Below are 22679 nucleotides of genomic sequence, written 5' to 3'. Positions count from 1 at the left end.
GGGGAGAGCAACTAGGGTTCGATTGCGATTTTCTGCTTTACAAAATGCAATATTTTTTATCTCTCCCTATCTCCACTCATGAGCGATGCGACTGATATCTCATGGTCCTCCCTCGCATTGGTAGCTCTAAATGTGATACACATCCTCTAGGGTGACCATCATCTCTCCAATAGGAAGGTGAAAGGTAGATGTATCTAGGTCTCATCTCTCCATCAAAGACATTAGCATCGAATCATGGTATTTCATCACCGACATGAAACATACCCAATATAATCAAACTGCTCAAAGAAATCTTCTCATCCTAAGAAAGGTGGGAGACCTAACTCCAAAGATAAGTGTATGCGTGACCTGCAGTATGCTCTCTCATGTAGGGTAATTCTTGCAAACACTGATATCATGCATCAATATCATCATCTCAAAACTATTCTAACCCCAAGTGTGTCACATGATGCCCTTTCTGGGACCATGACACCCTTGTGGGACCATGGTAGGTGGGCCATGTGAAAACCTAGGGTTACGAGTAGAAAAGAGGCAAATCAAATGAAAACACATCAAAAAGGTAAAGTTGGTAAGCCTACCTCATCTAGTGGAAGACCCTCCTTGATCGATTGCCTCAAATTCTCCATCCTCGTGGCCACATCTGGTCGTTGGTGCGACATTTTCACTTTGTGGGCTCTCATTTTGCACTTCAAGATAAAAGGTGAACAAGACAAATGAATAGTGTATTTGTCACTATTTAAAAGGAGTTTTTTCTTCAAAACCCTAATTTTCTATGTCACACTTAATCTTGTACATCTCGGGTTAGAGAGCTCAAATTCCCACATTATTGGTTGTGTTGGAATCGGGATTCAGTTCTCTTTCATACCAAATGATCTTCAAATAGTTTTGGTCTTGTATCAAACCTTGTCGCCAACATTGGCCATCAATTGTCTTTCACAATTCGAAGTGGTAAACATGATACCCTATTTCAACCTCCTTATTAGAAAGCTAAAATGGGGGGGGGAGCATATAGCTATCCTTGGATTTCATCAATCGTAGTAAGAATTCTAGGAGATTTTGAGATTTCAACTAACAATGTGGTTTTGTAGAATGTGGTTCCTAACATTATATTGAAGATACTATTGGGGGCTTTGTTTGACATTTATGGACATAACCTTTTTACATGAATGTTTACTTTTCTATACTTTATCTTGCATATGCATGTAGTGTCATATGACCGCTAAAGTGAGGGCTAAATGCAGCATCGTAAATTCTACACCCCTAATTAGGTTGTCCAATTCCATGCTTAGTTAGCACTCACCTTAGCATGTCTCATTATACTATGCATTATAGGACTTCCTTAGGTATTTAATTAACAATTTAATTAAACCTAAATACTTTCTCATCAATTCACATTCCATAGGTATGCCCCTCTTTATTATTTCACCCTTATTTAATCCTATTCCTACCCAATTTCAACTCTCAAAGCATATTTCACATATCTATGCATTATGGTTTGAGCCACCAAGTTGGAATCAACATTAGAACCATCTTATCTTGCATTCCCCGAAAGTCAAAAAAATATTGTTGGGACCAGGGCAACCTACCACCCTGGTCCTGCACTTTTTTCCTCAAATTTCGAGAGGATAATTTGACACAGTCTTATGTAATTTAAATACTGCTCCGTGCGAAAATATAACAATTCTAGGTCGGTTTTTTTATCAAATTCAAATTTAGGGTTTCATATATAAGGCAAGTCTTTTCCTCATTTGGGAATCTAATCTAGCATTAAATTTGGAGATCCTTATGAAGTGAAAGTGTTTCTTTTACGTGAAGGCCCAGATCTATAAATTCACCAATTATGAAGTCTTCATCAACATCTTTTCAACCATGGAAGCTTTAAGAGAGATTGGACGACAATAAGGGAATCACCAACTAATGATTGGTTCATACTTCTTCCTAAGGGATTGGGTATGATTTCATTTTGTTTTTGTGTTTCTCCATTAAGCTTTAGATCTACCTTATATTAGTTTCCAGATTTACATCATTGCTTTACATTTGCATCCTAATTGTGATTTAAAGCATTTTCAATACAACCATTTAGGGTTTAACACATTTGAGTAGGACTCTAGTTTGCATTTTAGACCTTTTAGTTCATAGCAATCTTAGTCAAACACTTAAGATTCAATAGCACACACTTTTCCAATTACAATACCGGCTATTTGTGGAGGTGGAAATCACCAAAACAGGGGGTTGACCACAACAAACCCCTAGATAGCCACCACCCTACCGTTTTTTGTCTTGCAAGTGCAGATCCAGGTACTCGATGAAGCTAGAAGACCTCGGGAAGTATCAAGAAGCCAATACAGGTCTATCACCAGAACCTGAGCCTAGTTTTTAGGGACTAGGGCAGTGGGGCACCCTTGTCCCAGGATCAAGGCTAGGGCGCCCTAGTCCTCACAATTATGCTCCAGATTTTAGTATTGGCACTTAGACTGCTTCAGGATCTAGACCTCTTGACAACAACTCAACCTCGGGAGATCAGACACTCTAGCGCCTTGGTTTGGCTAGAGCAACATCAAATTTCAGCCACAAGTGCAATCAAATTCTTCCCCTAAATTTGTGTCGGTTGCTCTAGTTTTGTTGTTAATCAATCTATTGCAGTTCCTTTACATTCATTTTCTCTCATACTTTGACCATAGTCTTACATCGTCTCAACATTACATATTCACTTCCATAGCAGCGAAGGAATAGAAACCCTAGAAGTATCACTTGACTCTCTTTCAAAAGAGTGTCAAGTACGATCACTTCTCTAGGTGATTTCGTATTCGAATGTTAGTGTAAAAGTAGATCTTGGCCATAGTATTATCCAGTTCCATTTTAACACGAAACAACTACTAAAAGCATGCATGCAATAAAAGGAAAATAGTAATAGTCATAGTATTTAAGAAATTTATTATTAAAAACCATTTACAAAAAGAACCTAATAAAAATTACAAAAAATTGCTATAGAAATCCAAGTACCTTGAACAAAAAAATTCTTTAATCTAATCTTATTCATTTTTATTGTTTGTAGTGATAAAACAATTGAGTAATTAATTGATCCAAAATTGATTAAAAAACCTTTTTTTTTAATTTTCTCTTCTTTGACTCTCACTTGATGGGTTTAAGATGATTTCTAATCTAAAAAATGTCATAAAAAAACATTTGAAATATTGAAACAAACTCATTTTTACATATTTTTATTTAAAAACAAATACCATTTTAAAAAGTTATATTTTCATTCTTGCTTGTCATTCAACAAAGGAAGTTGAAGATTGATCATACGATTGTATGAAGAATGATCATTTGTAAGTGTTCATATTAACTATCACTAAAATCATAGAAAAAATTTAGTTTTTAAAAATTTCTTTAATTTTATAAACAAATTCTCTTGCTTGAATTGCATAAGTTTTCTTTATATTTTAATAAATGTATTGTTCACTATCCTTCCAATTTTAAAAAAATTAGGTTTTATATATTTTTTTGGTTTTTAAGACAAACATGGCAACATCCTGCCGACAGTCATAATCAAAACAACTAATGTATTTTTAGGAGACAACACCGCAGAGATTACAAATAGACTTACTGTAAGTATCTAGTGCTTCTAGATAAACTGTATATGTTTTTGAATTGACATTTGGAATTGCACTGAGCAATCCATCATCAGAAAAAACTAACTGCCCTTATGTTAATATTGATAAACAAATACAAAAACAGGATTTGCCTTATAGCTTCAAACCTTCATCTAGGCCGTGCTGGCCTACAACTATAACCATGTACCTATTTGACGAAAGTTCACAAATTTTACAACAGAAGCTACACATCAGCACCATTATTATCTTGACTGTTGGCCTTTAATCCCTAACTAACAAATGTACATTACTTGAGGAAAAATGACCATGTTAACTTTGTCAAGTTATAGACAAATGCAATCTATGCATTGCAGGCCTTGCCATATGCTAATTGTATTATCTTTCATAACATTGTTTCCTTCATCTCTTCTGGAAATTTAAGGTTCTGATTGCATAGGCAAACAACACTGCAAAAAAAGCAGGGAAGATTGCTAGGACTGCAGCAGTGAGACCCAATAAGTCATGGTGAAATCCAAAGTAATCTTTTATAAAGTTTTTCACAGATTGTGAAGGTTTTCCAGCTATACTAATTTGTTTGCTCAAATCACCATATTGACTAGTTATGAGACCATTTAGAGTCCAGCCAGTGGGGCAAATCCAATAGTACCACACCAGCCATCCAGGAATATCCTGCATTGGTTTTCCAATAAAATTTTCATCAATAATTTGATGATGAAAAATCTTCTTTGCAAATGGTAAGCATATATGGGCAGACTGAAAGAACCCAAATCAGTTAAGATGAAAAAGATCAACCAAATGGAAATCATTCTGAACTGGATAAGAAATGATTGATATTTTCAAGAGTCGTCCAAATTTAAGTAGCAAATATTCTTGTACAAAAATTGGAGACATTTCATATAAACTATAGGTCAATTTCTACCCAAAAGATAGATTCAGAAGATAAAACCTGGTTCTATAACCTAGAAGCATCCATTGAATAGTAACTGATTATATTCAATTATTAACAAATAGTGGTTTACTGGATTAAAGATAATCAGTTTTTCACAATTCATAATGTTTCTCGTTTTTATGGATTTGATTGTGTCTGTTTTTTTGTATCAATGTTTTTTCTACTCTTGAATTCTTTAACATCTTGATGATGAATCACAGAATGTGATCCAAAATATTGATGAAAAAACAAACACAATCAGATCCAGAAAAGCAACAAGAAACTTACTGAATTGCATAAAATACCACTGGCTATGTCTTCTTTTCATAAACAGTAAACATTATTAATTCATTCTAAGTTTAAAATGATAAAATGATGACTGGTTTACTATGCTGCATGACTTGATTGAGTCTCAACTTACCGGTCTTGGTATAATGAAGCCTGAAAAAAGATTGAAGAGAAAGTAGAAACTTGCTGCTAGTATAGCACCAAATTGTGCATTTGGAGTAATGGAGACTGTCAGCATGCCAAAATAAGTGAAGTAGAGGAAAGTGCAGTACATTACGAAGAGGTACCAGAAAAATTTATCTGCAGACCATTCATACCCCATTGTTGAGTATGTGATGATGCCATAGAGGACAGTTTGGAAAAGGACATAAGGAATTTCTATGACCACCTGCACCCAATAGAAAGTAATATTAGACATCCAATTCTGTATGTAATAGAAAAATTACCTTGTAGGTCAATTTCAGTAGAATCTGTTCTTCATATGTCCTTGATTTTTTTGAAATTTTTCTAGTATTAGAATGGTTTCATGTAATTATCACTAATCCCAAAAAAACCTACGCTTCAGATTGTAATTATCACTCTTGGTTATTACAAATCTATTTTTTCTTTACAAATTATAATTTTATAACTAAGTGTAACATATCAAGGTCTAATACATTGAGTCTCAAGGTCTTGTCAAGGAAACATACCTTTCTAAATTGTGAGGACCATTCACTAAGTAAACAAACCTTGATATTGGATCTATTATGTGAATTTGGAGGAGGGGTATTATAGTTGTATTGGACTGTATTATGATTGCATACTAAATTGGAGGCAAATGCCACTTAATTTCATCATTTTGAGAAAATTATAAATACAAACCCTGAATGAATGAAAATGTCTCTAGACATGTTTGAACTAATATAATCAGGGTTTTGTGTGTCGATTGTGATTATATTGTGTCTTGGTTTAGTGATACATATAGGAAGATATAGGTTAGCCTCAACACACTAGTGAGGTCTATTCTTTCAAGAAATAAGAGCCTAATAAAATTGGCCATGACATGGCTATGATATTAAAATAATGTAATGTTTTTCTAATGGTCATCTTAGTTTACATAGTTTATAATTCTGGCTTTTGTTTATGTTTGTTACATTTAGAAACATCGTTATGTAATTGCCTATATATGTAAACTCTGTTTTCATTATTAAATATCCAAGTAACGTTACATGGTATTAGAGAGGGTTGATGGAGTTTTTTAAGTTTTGGCAATTTTTAAAAAAATTCATGACCTCCTACCTAGAATTTTTTAATCATTTTTTCACGAATTTGTTTTTTTTGCAATTTTCGTGGTTTTCTATTCTATAGAATGACGTGAAAGTCTGTGGCATTATTTCTACCATGTTTTGGGTTTTTCAGCCCTTGGCCCGCATCTCTATTTGGGTGTTGTTCACTATCGACACATGCATTTGCAAAATCAAGGTTTTTTTCGTCAGGTTTTCTTTGCATGCGCCCACAAATCACGGTGTTTAAAACCCACGATTTCTCCTGGTTTCCTGTTTGTCGTTTTGTGGGTTAAAAGTTGCGAGCGAAGGGTTTCTTCGTATTTTTTTCCTGCTGGTCTGTTTTAACCTCTTGCACCCTGAGTTTTGTCTGCAACCTGCAAGCAAATCGCAGAGGCTTCTCTAGTATGTGCTTGTCTTTTTACAGTGTCATTTTCTCTCTTTCTACTACAGAAGCTTTAGGACCCGTTCTTTGTTCTGGTGCCACAACCTCCAATTTGTGCCCCTCTACAACCCGCGAACATTATTCATCCCGCACATGTCTTTCTCAAAGCATATGCGACCTCTCTGTAGATTGTGGCCGCTGAGTGTTTGTTTTCCATGATTAGGGTTTCCATTTTCTTCAACTCATCTCCTTTTTGTGATGACATTTCGTAGAAGGAACTCCTTGCAAATGGATTGATGTAAGTTGCTAGTAACGTCAATCCAAGAGTTCAAGGTTGTAGAGTAAGCTCCAATTGTTTTAGTTTTCCCTTGAATCTTTTGCTTAAGAATTGGTGTAAGTATGAGTTTGAGCAATTGAATGAATTATTCCAAACTGCTCAAAGAAAACAATAATTAAGTCACGTATAGTGGTTAATCTGCAGCAGTTCATCTTCACGTCTGGAGCAGTTCATCTCATAAAAAATATTTATCAATAATAGTATGGACATATCCGTGGAAGGTATCGAATGTGTTCATTAAGGACAGCGACTAAGCAAAGTGCAGCGATAACAATCCTGGACAGAGATTACAAAGAAGAGGTATTGACTATGTTGGTCAAGATAATAATTCAGTTTTAAGAGATTTCCACAATCTATCATATAATTGTTAATCCAAAATGTTGATGTAAAAATCTTACACACAATCGAATCCAGAAATGCACTCTTGATAAAGACAATAATTGTTAACAACTATACTACCATTCTATACTACCATTCTCATAGAACAGACAAATCAAAGGAACAGTGATTACATTCTTCATTAAAGTCGATCCTCCAAGAAAATATAAGCATTTATACTTGAGTTGTACAGCAACGTAGCATACCATAAATGACACACAGACTACTTTGACAAGTCATGCAAGTTGAAGTCAAAGTAAGGCAAAGGTGTGCATTAGAAATACAATAAACATTCGAACAAAGAACACATATAGGTGATTGGACACAACAGAGCATCACTTATAATTATCTTGTGATGTGGGAGCAGATTATAAAGGCAGGAATACCACGTGGGGGTCTTGGATCTGATTGATATCAGAATTGAAGTAAGGAGACTTCGATAGAAATTTAGATTTAATTGTATTGGAATAAGCTTAAAGTGCTTTGCGGGCCCCACACAATAACTATTCATATTCCTATGATAAAAGAATTCTCAAACAGTAGTGTTTGCAGCAATTAGAAAAGGTTTGGAAATTTCTCAATGATTATTGTGTTTTTAGTAGCAGCTCCCCTAAAAGAAATGGGAGCCACTTGGAAGCCTTTTGAATATAGGAGTTATGGTTTTTATTTTAGCCCACTTAAGACTTGCAGATTACTAAATGTGATTTGAGCAATCAATACTATCCAAGGGTTAATGTAGGCCTAAGAGAAGTCAGCAACATATTGAATATTGAAGATTTTTGTTTGGGAAAAATTACTTGTGTTTTTTATTCATTCTCCACTACTTGGGAGATACCAATCAGATTAAAGCTGCATATCAGTGGTAAGAATCAACACCTGATTTAGAGGGAGTTATATAAAGATTATGACATGGTGTATAAGGGAGAAGAAGATGGAGAAAAATATATACAAAGGATAAACAGAGGAAATAGGAGCAGAGTCTACAATATAAAAGCACATATCTCAAGTATATAAATCAAAGAAAGTCATCAAGATAAGTTCCATCTTCCAAAATTATCCTTAGCATTAAGATTTAAATATTATAGTAAAATGTCTTTAGAATCAATGAAATTATATTTATAAATGTCTTACAATTCTCATTTTAAGTTAGAATTGTTGCTTCGGGACTACATCAAGGTGAATCTCGAATGGGGACATTACATCATGTATTGAGCCATTGGAGCGAAAAACACACTTCATCAGTTAAGGGTCTCAAGCGAACTTCATGAATCAAGAAGGAGGAGCAAATTTAATGCAAGACTCAACTTCATGAGTTGCCTTCCAGAAGTGAAATTAGCAACTTCATGAGTTGCAAGAGTGAAGCGAAAAAACATACTTCATGAGTTGAACAACCCAAGCGAAATCCTTACTTCATGATCTCACAGTTTGGAGCAAACTTCAGGTTAGGGAGGTTTGGAGCGAATTTCACATTTGAGACAACTTCATGAGTTGGAGTGATGGAGCGAACTTCAGGTTGGAGAGTTTTGGAGTGAATTTCACAACTTCATGAGTTGATGATTGGGAGCAAATTCCATTCAAATGAACTTCATGAATCAATAAAATGGAGCCAACTTTACAGAAAATGCACTTCGTGAGTTAGAGGTTGAGGACGAATTTCATGATTTGAGAAAATGGAGTGAATTCCCTATGAAGGTGAACTTCATGTTTGAAAGATCTAGAGCGAATTTCATTCAAGCAAACTTCAAGAGTTGAGGATTTAGAGAGAATTTCTACAAAGGTGAAATTCATGACTTAGAAGATTGGAGCGAGTTTCATGAATAAGCAAGGTGATTAAAACAAGTCTCACATGCACACCATCTAGAGCAATCTTCATCTTCAAACCTGCACAAACAAATCTCAACTTCATGAATTAGCATGTATGAGCGAATTTCATATTGAATTTCACAAACTCAACATGCAAGAGTGAACTTCATGATTTGACCTGCATGAGCAAACCTCACAATTTGAAGGCTATGAGCGAAGTTCGAGAAAATGAAGAAGAGTAAGACAAGGATAACTTCATGAACAACAAGGGTGGAATAAACTTCAAGATCTCCTCCCTACAAGCGCAAAAACAACTTCAAGTGTTGCTTCATGAGGGCGAATCCTCTTTATATGTTCTTATTAAACCTATATATCAAGTGTATTTGATACTTGCTTGTTTGTTTTGCAGGAGATGGAGAAAGAAATAAAGAGATCACACAAGAAGCATTCACTTACACAGAGACATGATCTACAACATCAATGACATGAAGGGAGTCATAGGAGAAGGAATTCTGAAGGAGAAAGGCAGTAGTGACATCAAGAGGTCGTTCCAAGGCATCATCAATACTTCAAAACTAAGATCTATACCTTGCACTTCCATGATCAAGGCATTCGAGAGGACAGTTTCAGAAGAGTTAATCAAAGTTAGAAGATCATCGTCATCATCGCTGAAGCTGAATAATGTTGAGTATCAAGAGATATTCCTTCATGATGATCTATCAAACCTACAAAGTGCGAGTTAAAGTGGCATACTAGTCATTGTCCCAGTCACTACCTCTACCAATCCGAAGGGTCCACATCAACACGTCTCAATTCAATGAACCTGAGTCACCAGTGATGGCACAAACTCCGAGGCACCTACCCCTGATATTTATTGGTCTGCACTTACTGAATGTAATTTTCTCATTGGCTAAAGAAAGTTTGTTGTAACAAACCCTAATTAGGGTTTTCATTGTAAAATTTTGGCCATTGATGGAGATTCAATCCTGGTCATTCATTGTAAATGAGCTCTCTGTAAAAGGCTCAAGCTCTTCATTTGTAAAGGTTAATGGAGAATAGTTAGCTAATAGTGAGTAGAATAGAATAATAGAAGAATAGCGATTAGAATATAAGTTAGAGTAGGAGAAGGCAAAGATTGTTGCCAAACTTTGTTGAAAGGAACAATTGATTTCATTGAATTTATGGCTAATTTCATTTGTTATTTCAACAACTCGCATGGTCTTTGCTTCTCAATTTGCTTTCATGTTGATTAAATTGAGTGGAGGGATTTGTTGAATCTATTCGTGTGGAATCCATTTTGTCCATACCACTAGCCTCTTACTAATTGTAAGTGAGTCTTGTGTGGTCAACTGGAGTGATATGAGATTAACTTCGAATCGTTCTACACTCGTTGCTCATGCATTAACTTGAGTGGTGATCAATGTTTAATGGTATTGATTCGAACATCTTAGAAAAGTCCTTAGAAGATTGCACTGAGCTTGTGTCAAATTGTTCATTTTGATGGTGAGACCTTGTTCAGTAGGATTCCATCTAGTCATTCACTCATCTTCCTACATTCTTAGGATTAGAATAGACTCTCTCAACCCCTTATCTTTTGCCAGTTTTTTTAAAACTCCAGTTAGTTTAGGATCAAAAGCATCACCATATTTTAACATCAGATGATCTAAGTTCCAGCGAATCAAGCATTCGAATGTAAGTCCCCTTGTGATACCAGCAGTCACATCAACCAACAGAGCTTATCCACACATAGTGACCCTACATTCATGAACCTTGGAGTCTTCTCAAGTGATCCTTAAGCTAATCTTTCACATTTGAGAGATTTTGTTCAAGAGAGGATAAGATACTTGTGGTATTTTATTATGTGTTCGCATGTGCCTAGAAAACACATCAACAAAATTGGCGCTAGAAGGACGGCATGGTCGCAATGAACGCCTGAACAACTGATAGCCAGATTTTATCAATTCATGTTTGTGAGATTAATCATAAGGAATTTTTTCACCCTCCTCCCGTGCTCAACAGAATTAAGAGGGCATGACAGCAAATGCGAACTCTTGAATAGGTGAACCCAAGGAAGATCAGTGGAGAATCATCTTCACGCTCGACAAAATTGAAGTACAAGGAAGGCATGATTGTGGATAAATAAGTGAAGCAGTTGATGTTGGGGTTTATCAAGGAAGCACTTTGCGCAACTGGAACCAATTGAGCTTTCAAGTTGAATTTGAGATTTGCAAGATCTCTCTTTATTCGAAGGCAAATTCTATCTCGATGCCTTCTTGTCAATAATTTAAGGTAAGAAATGCTATGAACAAGATAAATATATCATGTGTACTTGATCATCTTTTGGTTTGTGTTGCAAGTGAAAGAAAATCAGGCTAGGACAAGGACGACCTATTCTAAGCCCATCATCATCAAGGACACTCCAAATGCATGGAGGAAGATTTCAAGTGTTCGAGAAAAGCATTGGGAGATTTCAAGTGTTCAAGGAATTGCAAGCTATCTCCAAAACCTTCGCTTTGCCACACTAATGAACCACAAGATGACAAAGAAAGGCTTTGCCATCACTTCAAGGCGAGATATGCTACCGGAGGAAGAAGACTTGACCATAAGGAAGTCTCATCAAGCACAGGGGAGTCAAGGAAGTACATCATTCATCATGTCAGAAACAGAGGAGGATCAACCAATCACAAGCGTTAGACAAGGTGGCATCCCAGTCATGATTTCTCCAGTTGGATTAGTCCACCTCAGCATGACTAGATTCAACGTACCTAATTTATCAGTGATGGCACAAAATTCAGTGTACCTACCCCTGCTTCCTATTGGTCCTCACTCCTGGAATGTAATTTTCTCATTGGCTAAGGAAGTTTGTTATAACAAACCCTAATTATGGTTTCTATCCTGTAATCCTAGCCATTGATTCTAAGTCAATCAGAGTTGTCAATTTGTAAAGGGCTCTCTATATAAAGCCTTGGCTCCTCATTTGTAAGGGTTAATAGTCAGAGAATAGTTAGGAGTTAGCAAAAGAGAGATAGTCAATAATTAGTAGCTCAATAGTAGATAGCATTTTAGAGTAGAGTAGAAAGAGAAGGCAAAGATTGTTGCCAAGAGATTGTTGCAAAAGACATGTAAACTTCATTGAAGGAATGGTGAATTTTGTGTTGATTCTACAATTTGCATGGTCTCTATACTTCTCAAATTTAATTTCATGTTATTAGATGAATGGAAGAAATTTGTATGATCAATGGTGAAATTTGTATATCCATACTACTAGCGGTTTGTTGATTGCAAACTTGCCTTGCTTAGTCAACTGGAATCATTCAGCTTAAGCTTAACTTTGATTATCGTTTCTTCATTGATATGCATCAACCTGACAGTGTCTATGCTTGTAGCGGTGATCTGAACATCATAAAGCCTTCCTTAGAAGATTACACTAACCTTGTGGAGATGATCCTAGCATGTCAAAGCAAGACTTAGTTAAAGTTTCATCAAAGAACATCCATTGCTCCTACATTCTTAGTGTTAGAATTAGATCCTTCTCCAACCCTTATCCTTTTCCCTTTTTTAAAAATCAAGGATCAGTAAAGACCCACATTCCAGTGATATCTAAAGCAAATCAGACACTCAGGTCATCGAGTGTAAGTCCCCTTGTGATCCCAGGAAAATCACATCATACCACGAGAAGCTTATCCACACGTAGAGACCCTACATATCAGAACCTTGGAGTTACTCCAATTGATCCTTCGGCGAGATCTTCAGCAGTCGGGAAACTTTGTTCAAGAGAGGATAAGATACCTTGGTATTTTATTATGTGTTCGCATGTACATGAAAAACACATCAACAAGTGGTAATGAAAGGTGAAGGTGAAGAAAGGTAGTGAAAGGAGATGGGAGTGAAAGGTGAAGTGGAAAGGTAGGAAGTAGAAGGTGAAGGTAAGGAGGTGTGGGAAGTGGAAATGGAAGGGGAGATGGAGAGGTGAAGAATGTGGTGAAGGCATAGGGGGTGTAAGGAAGGGAAGTTAGGACGAAAGAGTGGAAGGAGTGAAAGGAAAGGTGGAAAGGTGAAGGGAATATGGCAATGGTAGGGAATGGAAATGAGGGGAGATGAAAAGGTGGAAAGGATAGGGGATGGAAATGGGAGTGATCGAGTTTGAGAACCTACTGGCAATGTTGGGAAAAGTGAAAGTGATTATGTCTTAGATCAAACATTTCCAATGTCAAAGGAACTCAATCCTTAAGTCGCACATTTCAGGTGGCAAAGGAAGTGAAAAATGCTTTAAGTCACTGAACTAGGAAACCAAAGGAAATGATAAAAATGCTTAAGTCGCACATTTGGGGGCTCAAAGGAAGTGCTTCAAAAGTGGCACTTAGCTATCTTAATCCATTTGTTCTAAGCCACTTGATGGTAATTTGAACTCTATCCCAATTCCTTTAAATTTTAACTCTCCAAAACAAATCTGCCTTAGTCAAATTTCAGCACTTCATTTCTAATTCAGCAAGCAAATGATGATCAAATGGAATGATCATTCATTTATTAAGCCTTGAGAACTAACTGACCTCACCTCATCTTAAAGAGAGACTTGACTTGATTACTGTTATCACAAAAGCTTGTACCCTTGCTGAGCTATCAACTCAGCAACCTTGTGAAACATGGAAACAACCCCGAAGTGTGGGACCTTGCGCAAGGGGGTTGAATCTCTGGAGAAGGTCGCCTTCCTTCTCAATCTAGGTGCAGGTGTTGAACCAACTCAACACTTCAAAACTAACTATTAAGCCTATCCTAACAATTTGCAGAGGTAAAGGGAAGAGATAATCCTTGAAATAGAAGGAGGTGATGCACCAAGAAGAGATTGTTCCTCTCCCCACCGAAATGACACAAAGAATTAACTAAAACACCCAGGAGATGTACAACTTCAATTGCATGTATGGAGGTTAGAATTCACTAAGTGTCAAGAGGGGAGAAGGATTCCCACAAGTCACACTCAGAAAACAAGTTAACACAACATATATGGAGAGAAAAGCCACAAGACATACACCTATGATGAAGGTAAGAAAACATACACAACATACATAAGTTGAAAGAAGGCAAGAATGGTGATTTTCAATTAATCATAAGGCCAAAAACCAATCTTATAGTTGCATAAATGCAAAAATGATTACAAGTCTTTAAGAGAAGAGAAAAAGCATAGGAAAGCTCAAGGTGGTAGGGAGAGAACCCTTTACAATGAGGCTTAATAGCCTTTATATAGAAAAATGGTTACAAGGGTGATCATGACCCCTGCATGTTAGTCTGGAAGTGCAGGGAAGTACATGCATTTGACTTGTACATGCAAGCAACCTAGCCATACCACAAAAGGCAATCCTGAGAAGGTGGATTGACTGACCTTCCAAAGTCAGAGTATGCAGTCATGACACAAGTCACCAAGCAAGGCCCCGTACCTCCCTTGATGGAAATTCTGCCAAAAAAATTAAATGCACCATTGTGGCTCCACACAAGAAAGTGCGCAAGTCACCAAAATTGTCGAAGCATTTAAAGCCTTGAGTGTTGATCACGCCATCCGGACGTGTCGCCAGTCGGAAGGAAGCCTGGGGACTTCGGAGGCTCGGGCTCCCGAATTGAGGAAGGCAAGGGAAGAACTTCGTAACCTCGGGATTCTGGAGTTCCGGGATAGGAGAAAGGAGAGTAGCAATGAACTTCAAAACCTTGGGGTTTTGGAGCTCCGAGGAACTAAGAAAAAGCTAAGGAAAGAACTTTGGAACCTCGGGGTTCCGGAGTTCTGGGATAGAGAGAGGAAGAGAAGGAAAGGAACTTCGGAACCTCAGGGTTCTAGAGTTCTGGAGGAACTAGAGAGAAAAGGCAAAGAGGGAAGGAACTTCGGAACCTCGGGGTTCCGAAGTTCCGGAGAGAAGAAGGGGAAACAAGGAAGAGGACTTCGGAACCTCGGGGTTCCGGAGTTCTGAAGAAAAGAAGGAAGAAAGGCTAGGAGGGAACTTCGGAACCTTGGGGTTCCGGAGTTCCGAAGAAAAGAAGGAAGAAAGGCTAGGAGGGAACTTCGGAACCTTGGGGTTCCGGAATTCCAGGGAAGGCAAGGGAAGGAAACTTCGGAACCTTGGGGTTTCGGAGTTCCAACGAAGGCAAGGGAAGGGAACTTCAGAACCTCAAGGTTCTAGAGTTTCGGGAAAGGGGAGAAGAAAAGAAGGAAATTCAGAACCTCGGGGTTCTGAAGTTCCGAGAAAGGAAGAAAAGACCAAGGGAGGAACTTCGGAACCTCGGGGTTCCAGAGTTCCAGGAAAGGAAGAAAAGGCCAAGGGAGGAACTTCCTCCGGACAAGGCAACACTTCATACTTCATGATTCTTCTGCTTTTCTCCTTGATCAACTAGGGTAGTGCTAGTCTATGGAACATATTTCTGATCGGTTCTCACTGATGGACCAAGGGTGTCATAAAATGACAACAATTACCCCCTAGCCACTTAAGATACTACACCTCTTCCAAGCACAAGGTTAATAGCAAAAGAATAAAACTACCAATGGCTAAGCTACGACAACTAACCTAGAAAGCAAAAAAGTTGGGAGCCCCTATTTGCAATGGTGCAATGTGTAAAAATGTCACAACACAATGGTTAGCCCATTTCAACCATAAAGCTTAAGCATTACTGAAATCAATTTGATGGGTCTTTTATGAAAATGAAGTAACCCCTAAATGAATAGAGAAATTGTGTTGATACTCATTTGCGTTTGTGACTGTTGTGAAATCCACGCTCAAACTATACATGTCCTTAATTTTATGTCATGTCAATAAAGCCGATCAATCATTTATAAATTAAAATTGTTAGGCGTGTTCATAGGCAGTTGTTGGAAGACCTATTCCTGCATTTTGCAATAAGATTATGGAGAGTGGCATTTTTTAAATCTTTGGCTGCTTTCTTTATGGGTTTTTGTCTATCTGTTTTATATCCTGATTAATTATCTACATGCTCAAGATATGAGCAGGCATTGGGCAAGTTTTTATGTGGCTACTTAGCTTATTTTCTCTAGCGGTGACTGGTTAACTTATATAAAAGTTATTTATGGAGTTTGTGGTTTCATGAATACTTAATTTTTCTACTTATTTTTAAGAAGTCATTAGATTTGTATTAATAGCACTAATAACAATTTGTACATATAGAATTTGGAAAGAAATTTGATGGCAACTATTAAAAAAGAGAGAAATTAGTGGAGCCATGTGACATTTTTGGCAATATGCAATATCCTAAACTAGAATGATGGAGTTTGTTGTCCCATAAGTTATTTTTAACCTCAGACATTAAAAAATTTATATTCTTTTCTATTTTCCACAACTGCTTATTGCCAAAAATGCCACATGGCTCCACAAATTTCTTTTCCTCTTTTTTAATATTTGCCAAAATTTTGGGAAAATAGAAGAGCTCATCATCAAACTTCTTAAAAATTGTTTAAGTATAAAAACTAAAATGATGGAATTTGATGTTCTATAAATTACTTTTAACCTCATAGACCTTAAAATTATTCTATTCTATTATATTCTATTCATGTCCTCTCATTGCTTGCTGACCACCAAATTTGTAACTTTTCCATTTAATAGAGAGTTTAGAGCACATTGTTGAGAGCTTCAAGTGCATAGATAGTCTTATACAATATGTTTGATCGGTGATTTCAGCAATTTAGGCAATTAATATTATTTTATAATGGTATATATATGAATGATCTAGATGATATAATAATTTATAATTGTATAGTTTTAATTATATATTAAAGATATCTATTTGGAAGGGGTTTTAATTAGAACCCCCCACTACACACTTTCATTCTAATATCTAGCCATTGACTTGATAAACTATTGGACAAGTTAAAATGGGTGGAGATGTGACAAACTTTTGTTAATCATAGCCAATGATACCAATGAAAGTGTTTCTTAGCCACGTTTACAAAAATTGGAAAGACGTGTCAGCTCTTTTTGTGGTATAAAACAGTCAAGATAAAAATATGTATGTTTAATTCATCCAGTGGGTGCTGTAGTCTCCTTAATGCTTGGAGAGATCAGTGGCCTCCATATCATATATGAATTTAACATTCATATTTCATGAAGATTTTTGTGTGTAACTTATTACTTACCTGGGCAAGAGCATATACAACAGCAGAATACATCCCTGCTGCTTTTTCTCTATAGAAAACACTGCGCCCGACATCCACAAAGGGCTGCACAGCGGAACAATTGGTTACTCCTATAAACATTGTGGCACCATAAATTGCTCCCGTCATACTGAACAGGTCTTGCTGGTTGTGTCTGTCAAAAACAAATTCATGAGTTAAATCTTTTAATTTGGAAGGTAAAAGAAAATCACCAAGGATATACAAGGATTGAATGTCAAAGGAATGCTCAAATATATAACTCAATGTAGAATTCAATCAACATACATCTTTGTTCCTTTCTGCCAATAGATGGCACCAAATACTATTGCCACAATGAAAGTGACAATTAAGCGTACTAAATTATAGCCAGGACTCCGCCAGTATGCCCAATATTGCTTCCATAGACAGGCTGAGAATTGCTTCCAAGTATTTTGTGCATACCGAGATGGAAAATGAAGGTCCTCTGAATCTGGTGCTGGGATGCTTAAATTTTTAACTAGTTCTTCACTTTGCCTATAGATGCTGAAATATATCAGTACGTTTTCCAAGGCGCAGTTCTACAGAATTCAGAAGATTGCCAATGATTTACAACCAGTTTGGTTTCTTTCATACTCACTGATAAAGGGTTGAGTCTCTATAAATCTGAGCGAAGTCTATACCATTGCGCTGTTCAACAGCGGTAGACGTAACTTCTAACATCCATGTCGCAGGATTATACGTATCTTTGATTTTTGGCACATCTGAAATAGCCTGTGAAGGAGATAGAAAGGCGAGAAATTGAGTTGCCTTTCGAGTTTCAACTCTGTAACAAAGAAAAAATGATTTAACTGAGCCTAAATAATTCACCTCATGACTTAAGCTTCTTACCTCAAAATATTGTATAACCTTTTCAGAACGGTGACCTAGTGCACCCCCATATATGATTTCTCCTCCTTGTTTCATTAACAGTAACTGTGGTGAGTCAATATGGCTCAGTCAGAATAAAGCAAATTGCAAAAGCATATTTGATCCTGAAAATGTAAAAATAACTTAAGAAAATACTGAAAACCTTGCCTCAACGAAAGTACCTCATCAAATGATTCAAATATATCAATACTTGGCTGGTGAATTGTACAAACAACTGTTCGCCCTGTATCTACAGTATTCCGAACTGCACGCATTACTATAGCAGCAGCACGGGCATCTAAACCAGAAGTTGGCTCATCCATAAATATGATAGAAGGATTTGCAACAAGCTCTACTGCTATCGTTAGTCTTTTTCGTTGCTCGGTAGATAGGCCACTAACACTTGGGATGCCCACAAGGGCATCTTTCAAGTTATCTAATTCAACTAGCTCCATGACTTCATTGACAAAAAGCTGGGGAAAACAAAAACAGTATCCTTTATTCTCATCAGAGAGAAAGTAAAAGGAACCAAAACTTTGCTGCTTAGGGTTACAGCAGCAATAGTGTGGCAGTGGAAGAGATATAAACGAAGTACCTTTTTAGTCTTTGCATCTATTTCAGGTGCTAGACGCAAAGATGCTGAATAAATGAGTGATTCATAAACAGTAACTTGAGGAGAATGTATGTCATTCTGCTCACAATATCCCGATATTCTGGCAAATGTTTCTTGCACCTTCCGGAATCCTGAGATATATATATCTCCCTCAATATAGCCTCCTGTCTTTCTTCCAGCTAAAACATCCATTAATGTTGTCTTCCCAGCTCCACTAACACCCATTAAAGCTGTTAGAACACCTGGTCTAAAAGCACCATTGATGTTTCTCAGCAGCTGAAGTCTATCTTCTGTAATTCCTTGCTCTTTCATTTCCTGACAAAGAGACATTTAGAAGTATTTATCTATATGTAATAACAGAGCCGAATTACTCAGGCTACACATTACAGATAAAACTCGAGAATTTGTTTTGAAAAGCATACCACAGGCATATCGACAAAATACTGCACATTTTGAAAAGACATTGCCAATGGCTTGAAAGGTAAAATCATTCCCTGTTTAGTTGCATTAGACCTTCCAGAAAATCTGTCCTGTCTATTTCCTGTATTGGCCATCTGCACTTCAGCTGTATGACAACATCCAAAGTAAATTGAATCAGCAACATGAGAAGTAGATTATTAATAGACATGAAAAATTTGGAAGTTTGTTATAGCAGTGAGTCTGATACTCAAAATGAAATCTTACTAGTATGTTATCCAGGTTAAAATAATGTCTAGTGATAGTCAAGGCAGTCATGTGATTGCCTGTTATAATTTTGTAATGCTGTCATGTTACCTATCAACTCAAAGGCAGACAACGCAGATACATAGCTACAAGTTACAATAATCTACGAAGACATTATAAGGTCCTGTAATGAGTCAGCAGTATTTGTTGTCAATTCATCTTGATAGTTACAGTGATCTTGCTAATGAAAATTCATCAATAAAATGGAAACACAAATAAAATCACAAACTCACACCCACAATATATTGTCTCTAACCCCAGAATCATGATTATTGTGAAGCTTGAAAATACAAAATAGTATCTAATAGTTGACATATGAGACTTAAGCAAAACATGTAGTCACAAAGCTTTATTAATTTATTTCCTAAGAGATGCGAAGAAACCCAAGTAGAGGAGCCTGATTACAAAATAACTTCTTCCACTATGAACTGATTGTCTATAGTCTCCTGCAAAACAAAAGAGATTTATTCTTCAAAATAGACTGCTCCAAAAATAATTATGCTCAGTATGAGTTCGAGATATGTCAAACAATATCTTATTTATGTGACAATTGACGTTCTCAATAGATACTGAAACTTGACAGAGAAAAGTGTTTTGAACTTAGTTATTTCAATTTTTGTTTTTTGTTCTTTTTGTATATCCTCCCATATTCCCCAACCTAACTTAAGAGATTGATCGAAGTGCTCGTTTCCTTTTCCTGAGTTATTCTATTGGCACTGAAAAGTAAATAAGGATTGTCCTTCTATCTTTGGGAACTGCTTTTGTGCAAAGGAAAAGAGGTTCTCACCAGTGCCCTTGGCTTCTTTTTCTGTCCTAGATGTTGTGGAATCTGATTGAGGTTGTAGTTCAGTTGCAGTATCTTCTTGAATTCCTTGAATTTGAGCTTGCTTCTTCTGAGAAATCACACCTTGAGGCTTGCTAATTGCTGCTTATATTTATAAACTTTAATTAAAAAATGAAGTAAATGCAGATTTGGAAAAGGTATTGATGTTAAAAGACAGACCTGTCGCACATATCTTTATCGGGTCAGAAGCTTACGGTTTAAATATGTCAAAGCAAGGGTGTAGACAATATTCAATAATAATATAATACCCATCAATGCTCCCACCGCCATCCAATATAGGTTTCCTCTGTGGAAAAGTCCTCGATTCTCCAATATCTCTAAACCAAGATTTTTATGTTGAGAAGGCATCTGCTACAATTGGAGTCGGACAAGAATCACAGACATCAAATTAAGATTAAAAAGGATGGTAAATACTAATGATAACGAGACTATAAACTACTTATGTAGTAGAGGATTAAACTTTTTATAGCATGAAGAAAGAAGAAAGCACCAAGTAAAAATTTCCGACTTGTTCATGCTCACCTTACTAGTCCATCGTGGAGCAAGAAACTCGTTCACTGTAATTGCAGTCTCTGCATATGATAGAGGCGAGATCCAATATGCCCATTGGCACCATTTTGGAATTGAAGCTGCATGAAGAAACTTCAATTTTATATCCTTTTTTTTTTAAATAGTATCCAATCAAATCATCCATATTTGGTAAGGAATAGTCTTACGTCTTGGGATGAGAAAACCCCCAAACACAATAACAAGAAATATTGACAGAGAACCAGCTGTATTAGCAATAACCAGGCTTCGAGAAAGTGCAGCAGCTGCTCGGAATTGTGAGACTGCTGCTAGATGCATGGAAAAGAGGACAAGGAATTGTCGGAAAAACCTGTATGAGGAGCAAGCCAACAACTCGTGAGTTTCTCTAATATCATAATTATACATTATATTCTCATTATATATGATAAAGACCATTCTGGAACAAAAATAAACATAATCAAACAAGGAAGTTAAACAACAACAGAGTGAGGCTAGATTATTCTTCAAACTAAAGAAGAAAGTAAGAAATAAAGAAATTATACTAAAAATTTAGTATCCTTGTAACTAAAATAGGTCAAAAGGACTTGAAAACACCAGTAGAAATAACACTAGGGAGTGAAATGAAGATCCAAAATGAGGCTGCCAAGCACAATAATAAAATTGTCTAGGTAACTAGCAGTGAACCCAATGCAGGTGAACCCCAAACTGTGAAAACAATACTGATGCATACTACAAACAATACACGTAACCATGAAAAAGGAAGACCGCTCATGAAAGAAGTTGGTGCTGATGAAGGCCAGGATAGAGGTGTAGGCTTCCCCTAATCTAAATTAAACTGACTGCCCCCCTCGTTATCAATCACTCGGAAGCACATAAAACAAGATCTGATGATATCCATGGGAGACTGGAGAGGACTATGTGGGTAAGGATGGACAAATTAGGGGTTGCAAAGAATGTCTGGCTGACACTTATAACATCTAAGGCACTTGAGAAAGACATTTTGTATATATAATGAAACAAGATGCAGTGGTCATGGAACTTAAGCACCTTGGTCAAAGGAAGAGTAGTTTCTGCTGAAAGTGAAATTTTTGCTCTTTTTTCTTTATTGTTTATTGATGTTGGGAGGATAAGCATCCTTGTATTTTTTGTAGCCCATAGGCATAGGGTGCATAAACCGTCAACCTCTTTTGACTTGGTGCCACAGATGGATTAATTAATAATTTTTCAAACATTGTCTAGGAAACTAGTTTGCATTAGTCTGTCCTAACATTTATGTAAGCAACTGGAATTTCAAAATGTAGGCAAATTTTCAATATCAAAAACTTACATATATGTAAAATTATGTTTTCTGTCTGTTGTCTCATGTCATTGTATCTTCTACCCTGTGCTGTTTGTTTGGAGCAAAATTTCAAAAATGGAAATGAACCATGTGCTTAAAAAAATGATCTTTGAAAATGTTAAATTCTTGCTTATGAAGGGAGATAGGCATTTTAATATGATTTTTATATCCATGATTTTTCCCTGAATCAACTGTTTGACAGGAGCATATAATCTAAAGGAAATTTGGAACCAAAGGTATAAACAATACTGACCTGCCAGCTTCAGGAGCATATCCAATCACATAATAAGTCATTGAGGTCCACATAAGTGACTCGAAAAATGAAATTGGAACCTTCAGAACAAATCCTGGAATGGCATAAGCCCATGATGGGTAGAAGTAAAGATCTCTTTGTTTGAAGAATACTGGAATTCGAGCAAGTGTGAATGACAGCTCAGCAAATCCATTGAACATCATGACTGTCAGTGTGAAGAAAAGTACACCTTGGTAACTATCTGCATGTGATAGATCTACTTTCATGCGCGTGCGAAGGAATACTGTCATTGTGATAATTGCGAGCAAAAAAAGCTGCAAGAGGAAGCAGAGTATTAATGTAGAACAAAAGCCAAC

General features: G+C 36.6%; 1 protein-coding gene across 3 annotated transcripts in view; it reads right to left on the bottom strand.

Annotated features, from left to right (window-relative positions):
- Positions 1 to 3866: 3866 nt before the first annotated feature.
- The window catches only part of LOC131076779 (ABC transporter G family member 35), a 152618-nt gene continuing 133805 nt past the window's right edge, over positions 3867 to 22679 (bottom strand). For 2 of the 3 annotated variants that reach the window (XM_059214035.1, XM_059214034.1), the window contains 14 exons: positions 22324 to 22637; positions 20920 to 21080; positions 20726 to 20832; positions 20398 to 20554; positions 20147 to 20284; positions 19059 to 19201; positions 18619 to 18951; positions 18206 to 18496; positions 18006 to 18089; positions 17755 to 17888; positions 17424 to 17651; positions 17121 to 17292; positions 4964 to 5218; positions 3867 to 4283 (listed from right to left, as the gene is read on the bottom strand). In XM_059214035.1, coding sequence (XP_059070018.1) covers positions 4014 to 4283; positions 4964 to 5218; positions 17121 to 17292; positions 17424 to 17651; positions 17755 to 17888; positions 18006 to 18089; positions 18206 to 18496; positions 18619 to 18951; positions 19059 to 19201; positions 20147 to 20284; positions 20398 to 20554; positions 20726 to 20832; positions 20920 to 21080; positions 22324 to 22637 — 2787 coding nt within the window. In that variant the 3' untranslated portion in view covers positions 3867 to 4013. The remainder of the gene's footprint in view (positions 4284 to 4963; positions 5219 to 17120; positions 17293 to 17423; positions 17652 to 17754; positions 17889 to 18005; positions 18090 to 18205; positions 18497 to 18618; positions 18952 to 19058; positions 19202 to 20146; positions 20285 to 20397; positions 20555 to 20725; positions 20833 to 20919; positions 21081 to 22323; positions 22638 to 22679) is intronic. The other variant, XM_059214033.1, reaches the window with a different exon arrangement.

This window comes from Cryptomeria japonica, chromosome 11, assembly GCF_030272615.1.
Source record: "Cryptomeria japonica chromosome 11, Sugi_1.0, whole genome shotgun sequence".
Taxonomy (NCBI): Eukaryota; Viridiplantae; Streptophyta; class Pinopsida; order Cupressales; family Cupressaceae; genus Cryptomeria; species Cryptomeria japonica.
The sequence above is the reverse complement of the archived record's forward strand: the minus strand, read 5'-3'. Positions and strand labels throughout refer to the sequence as shown.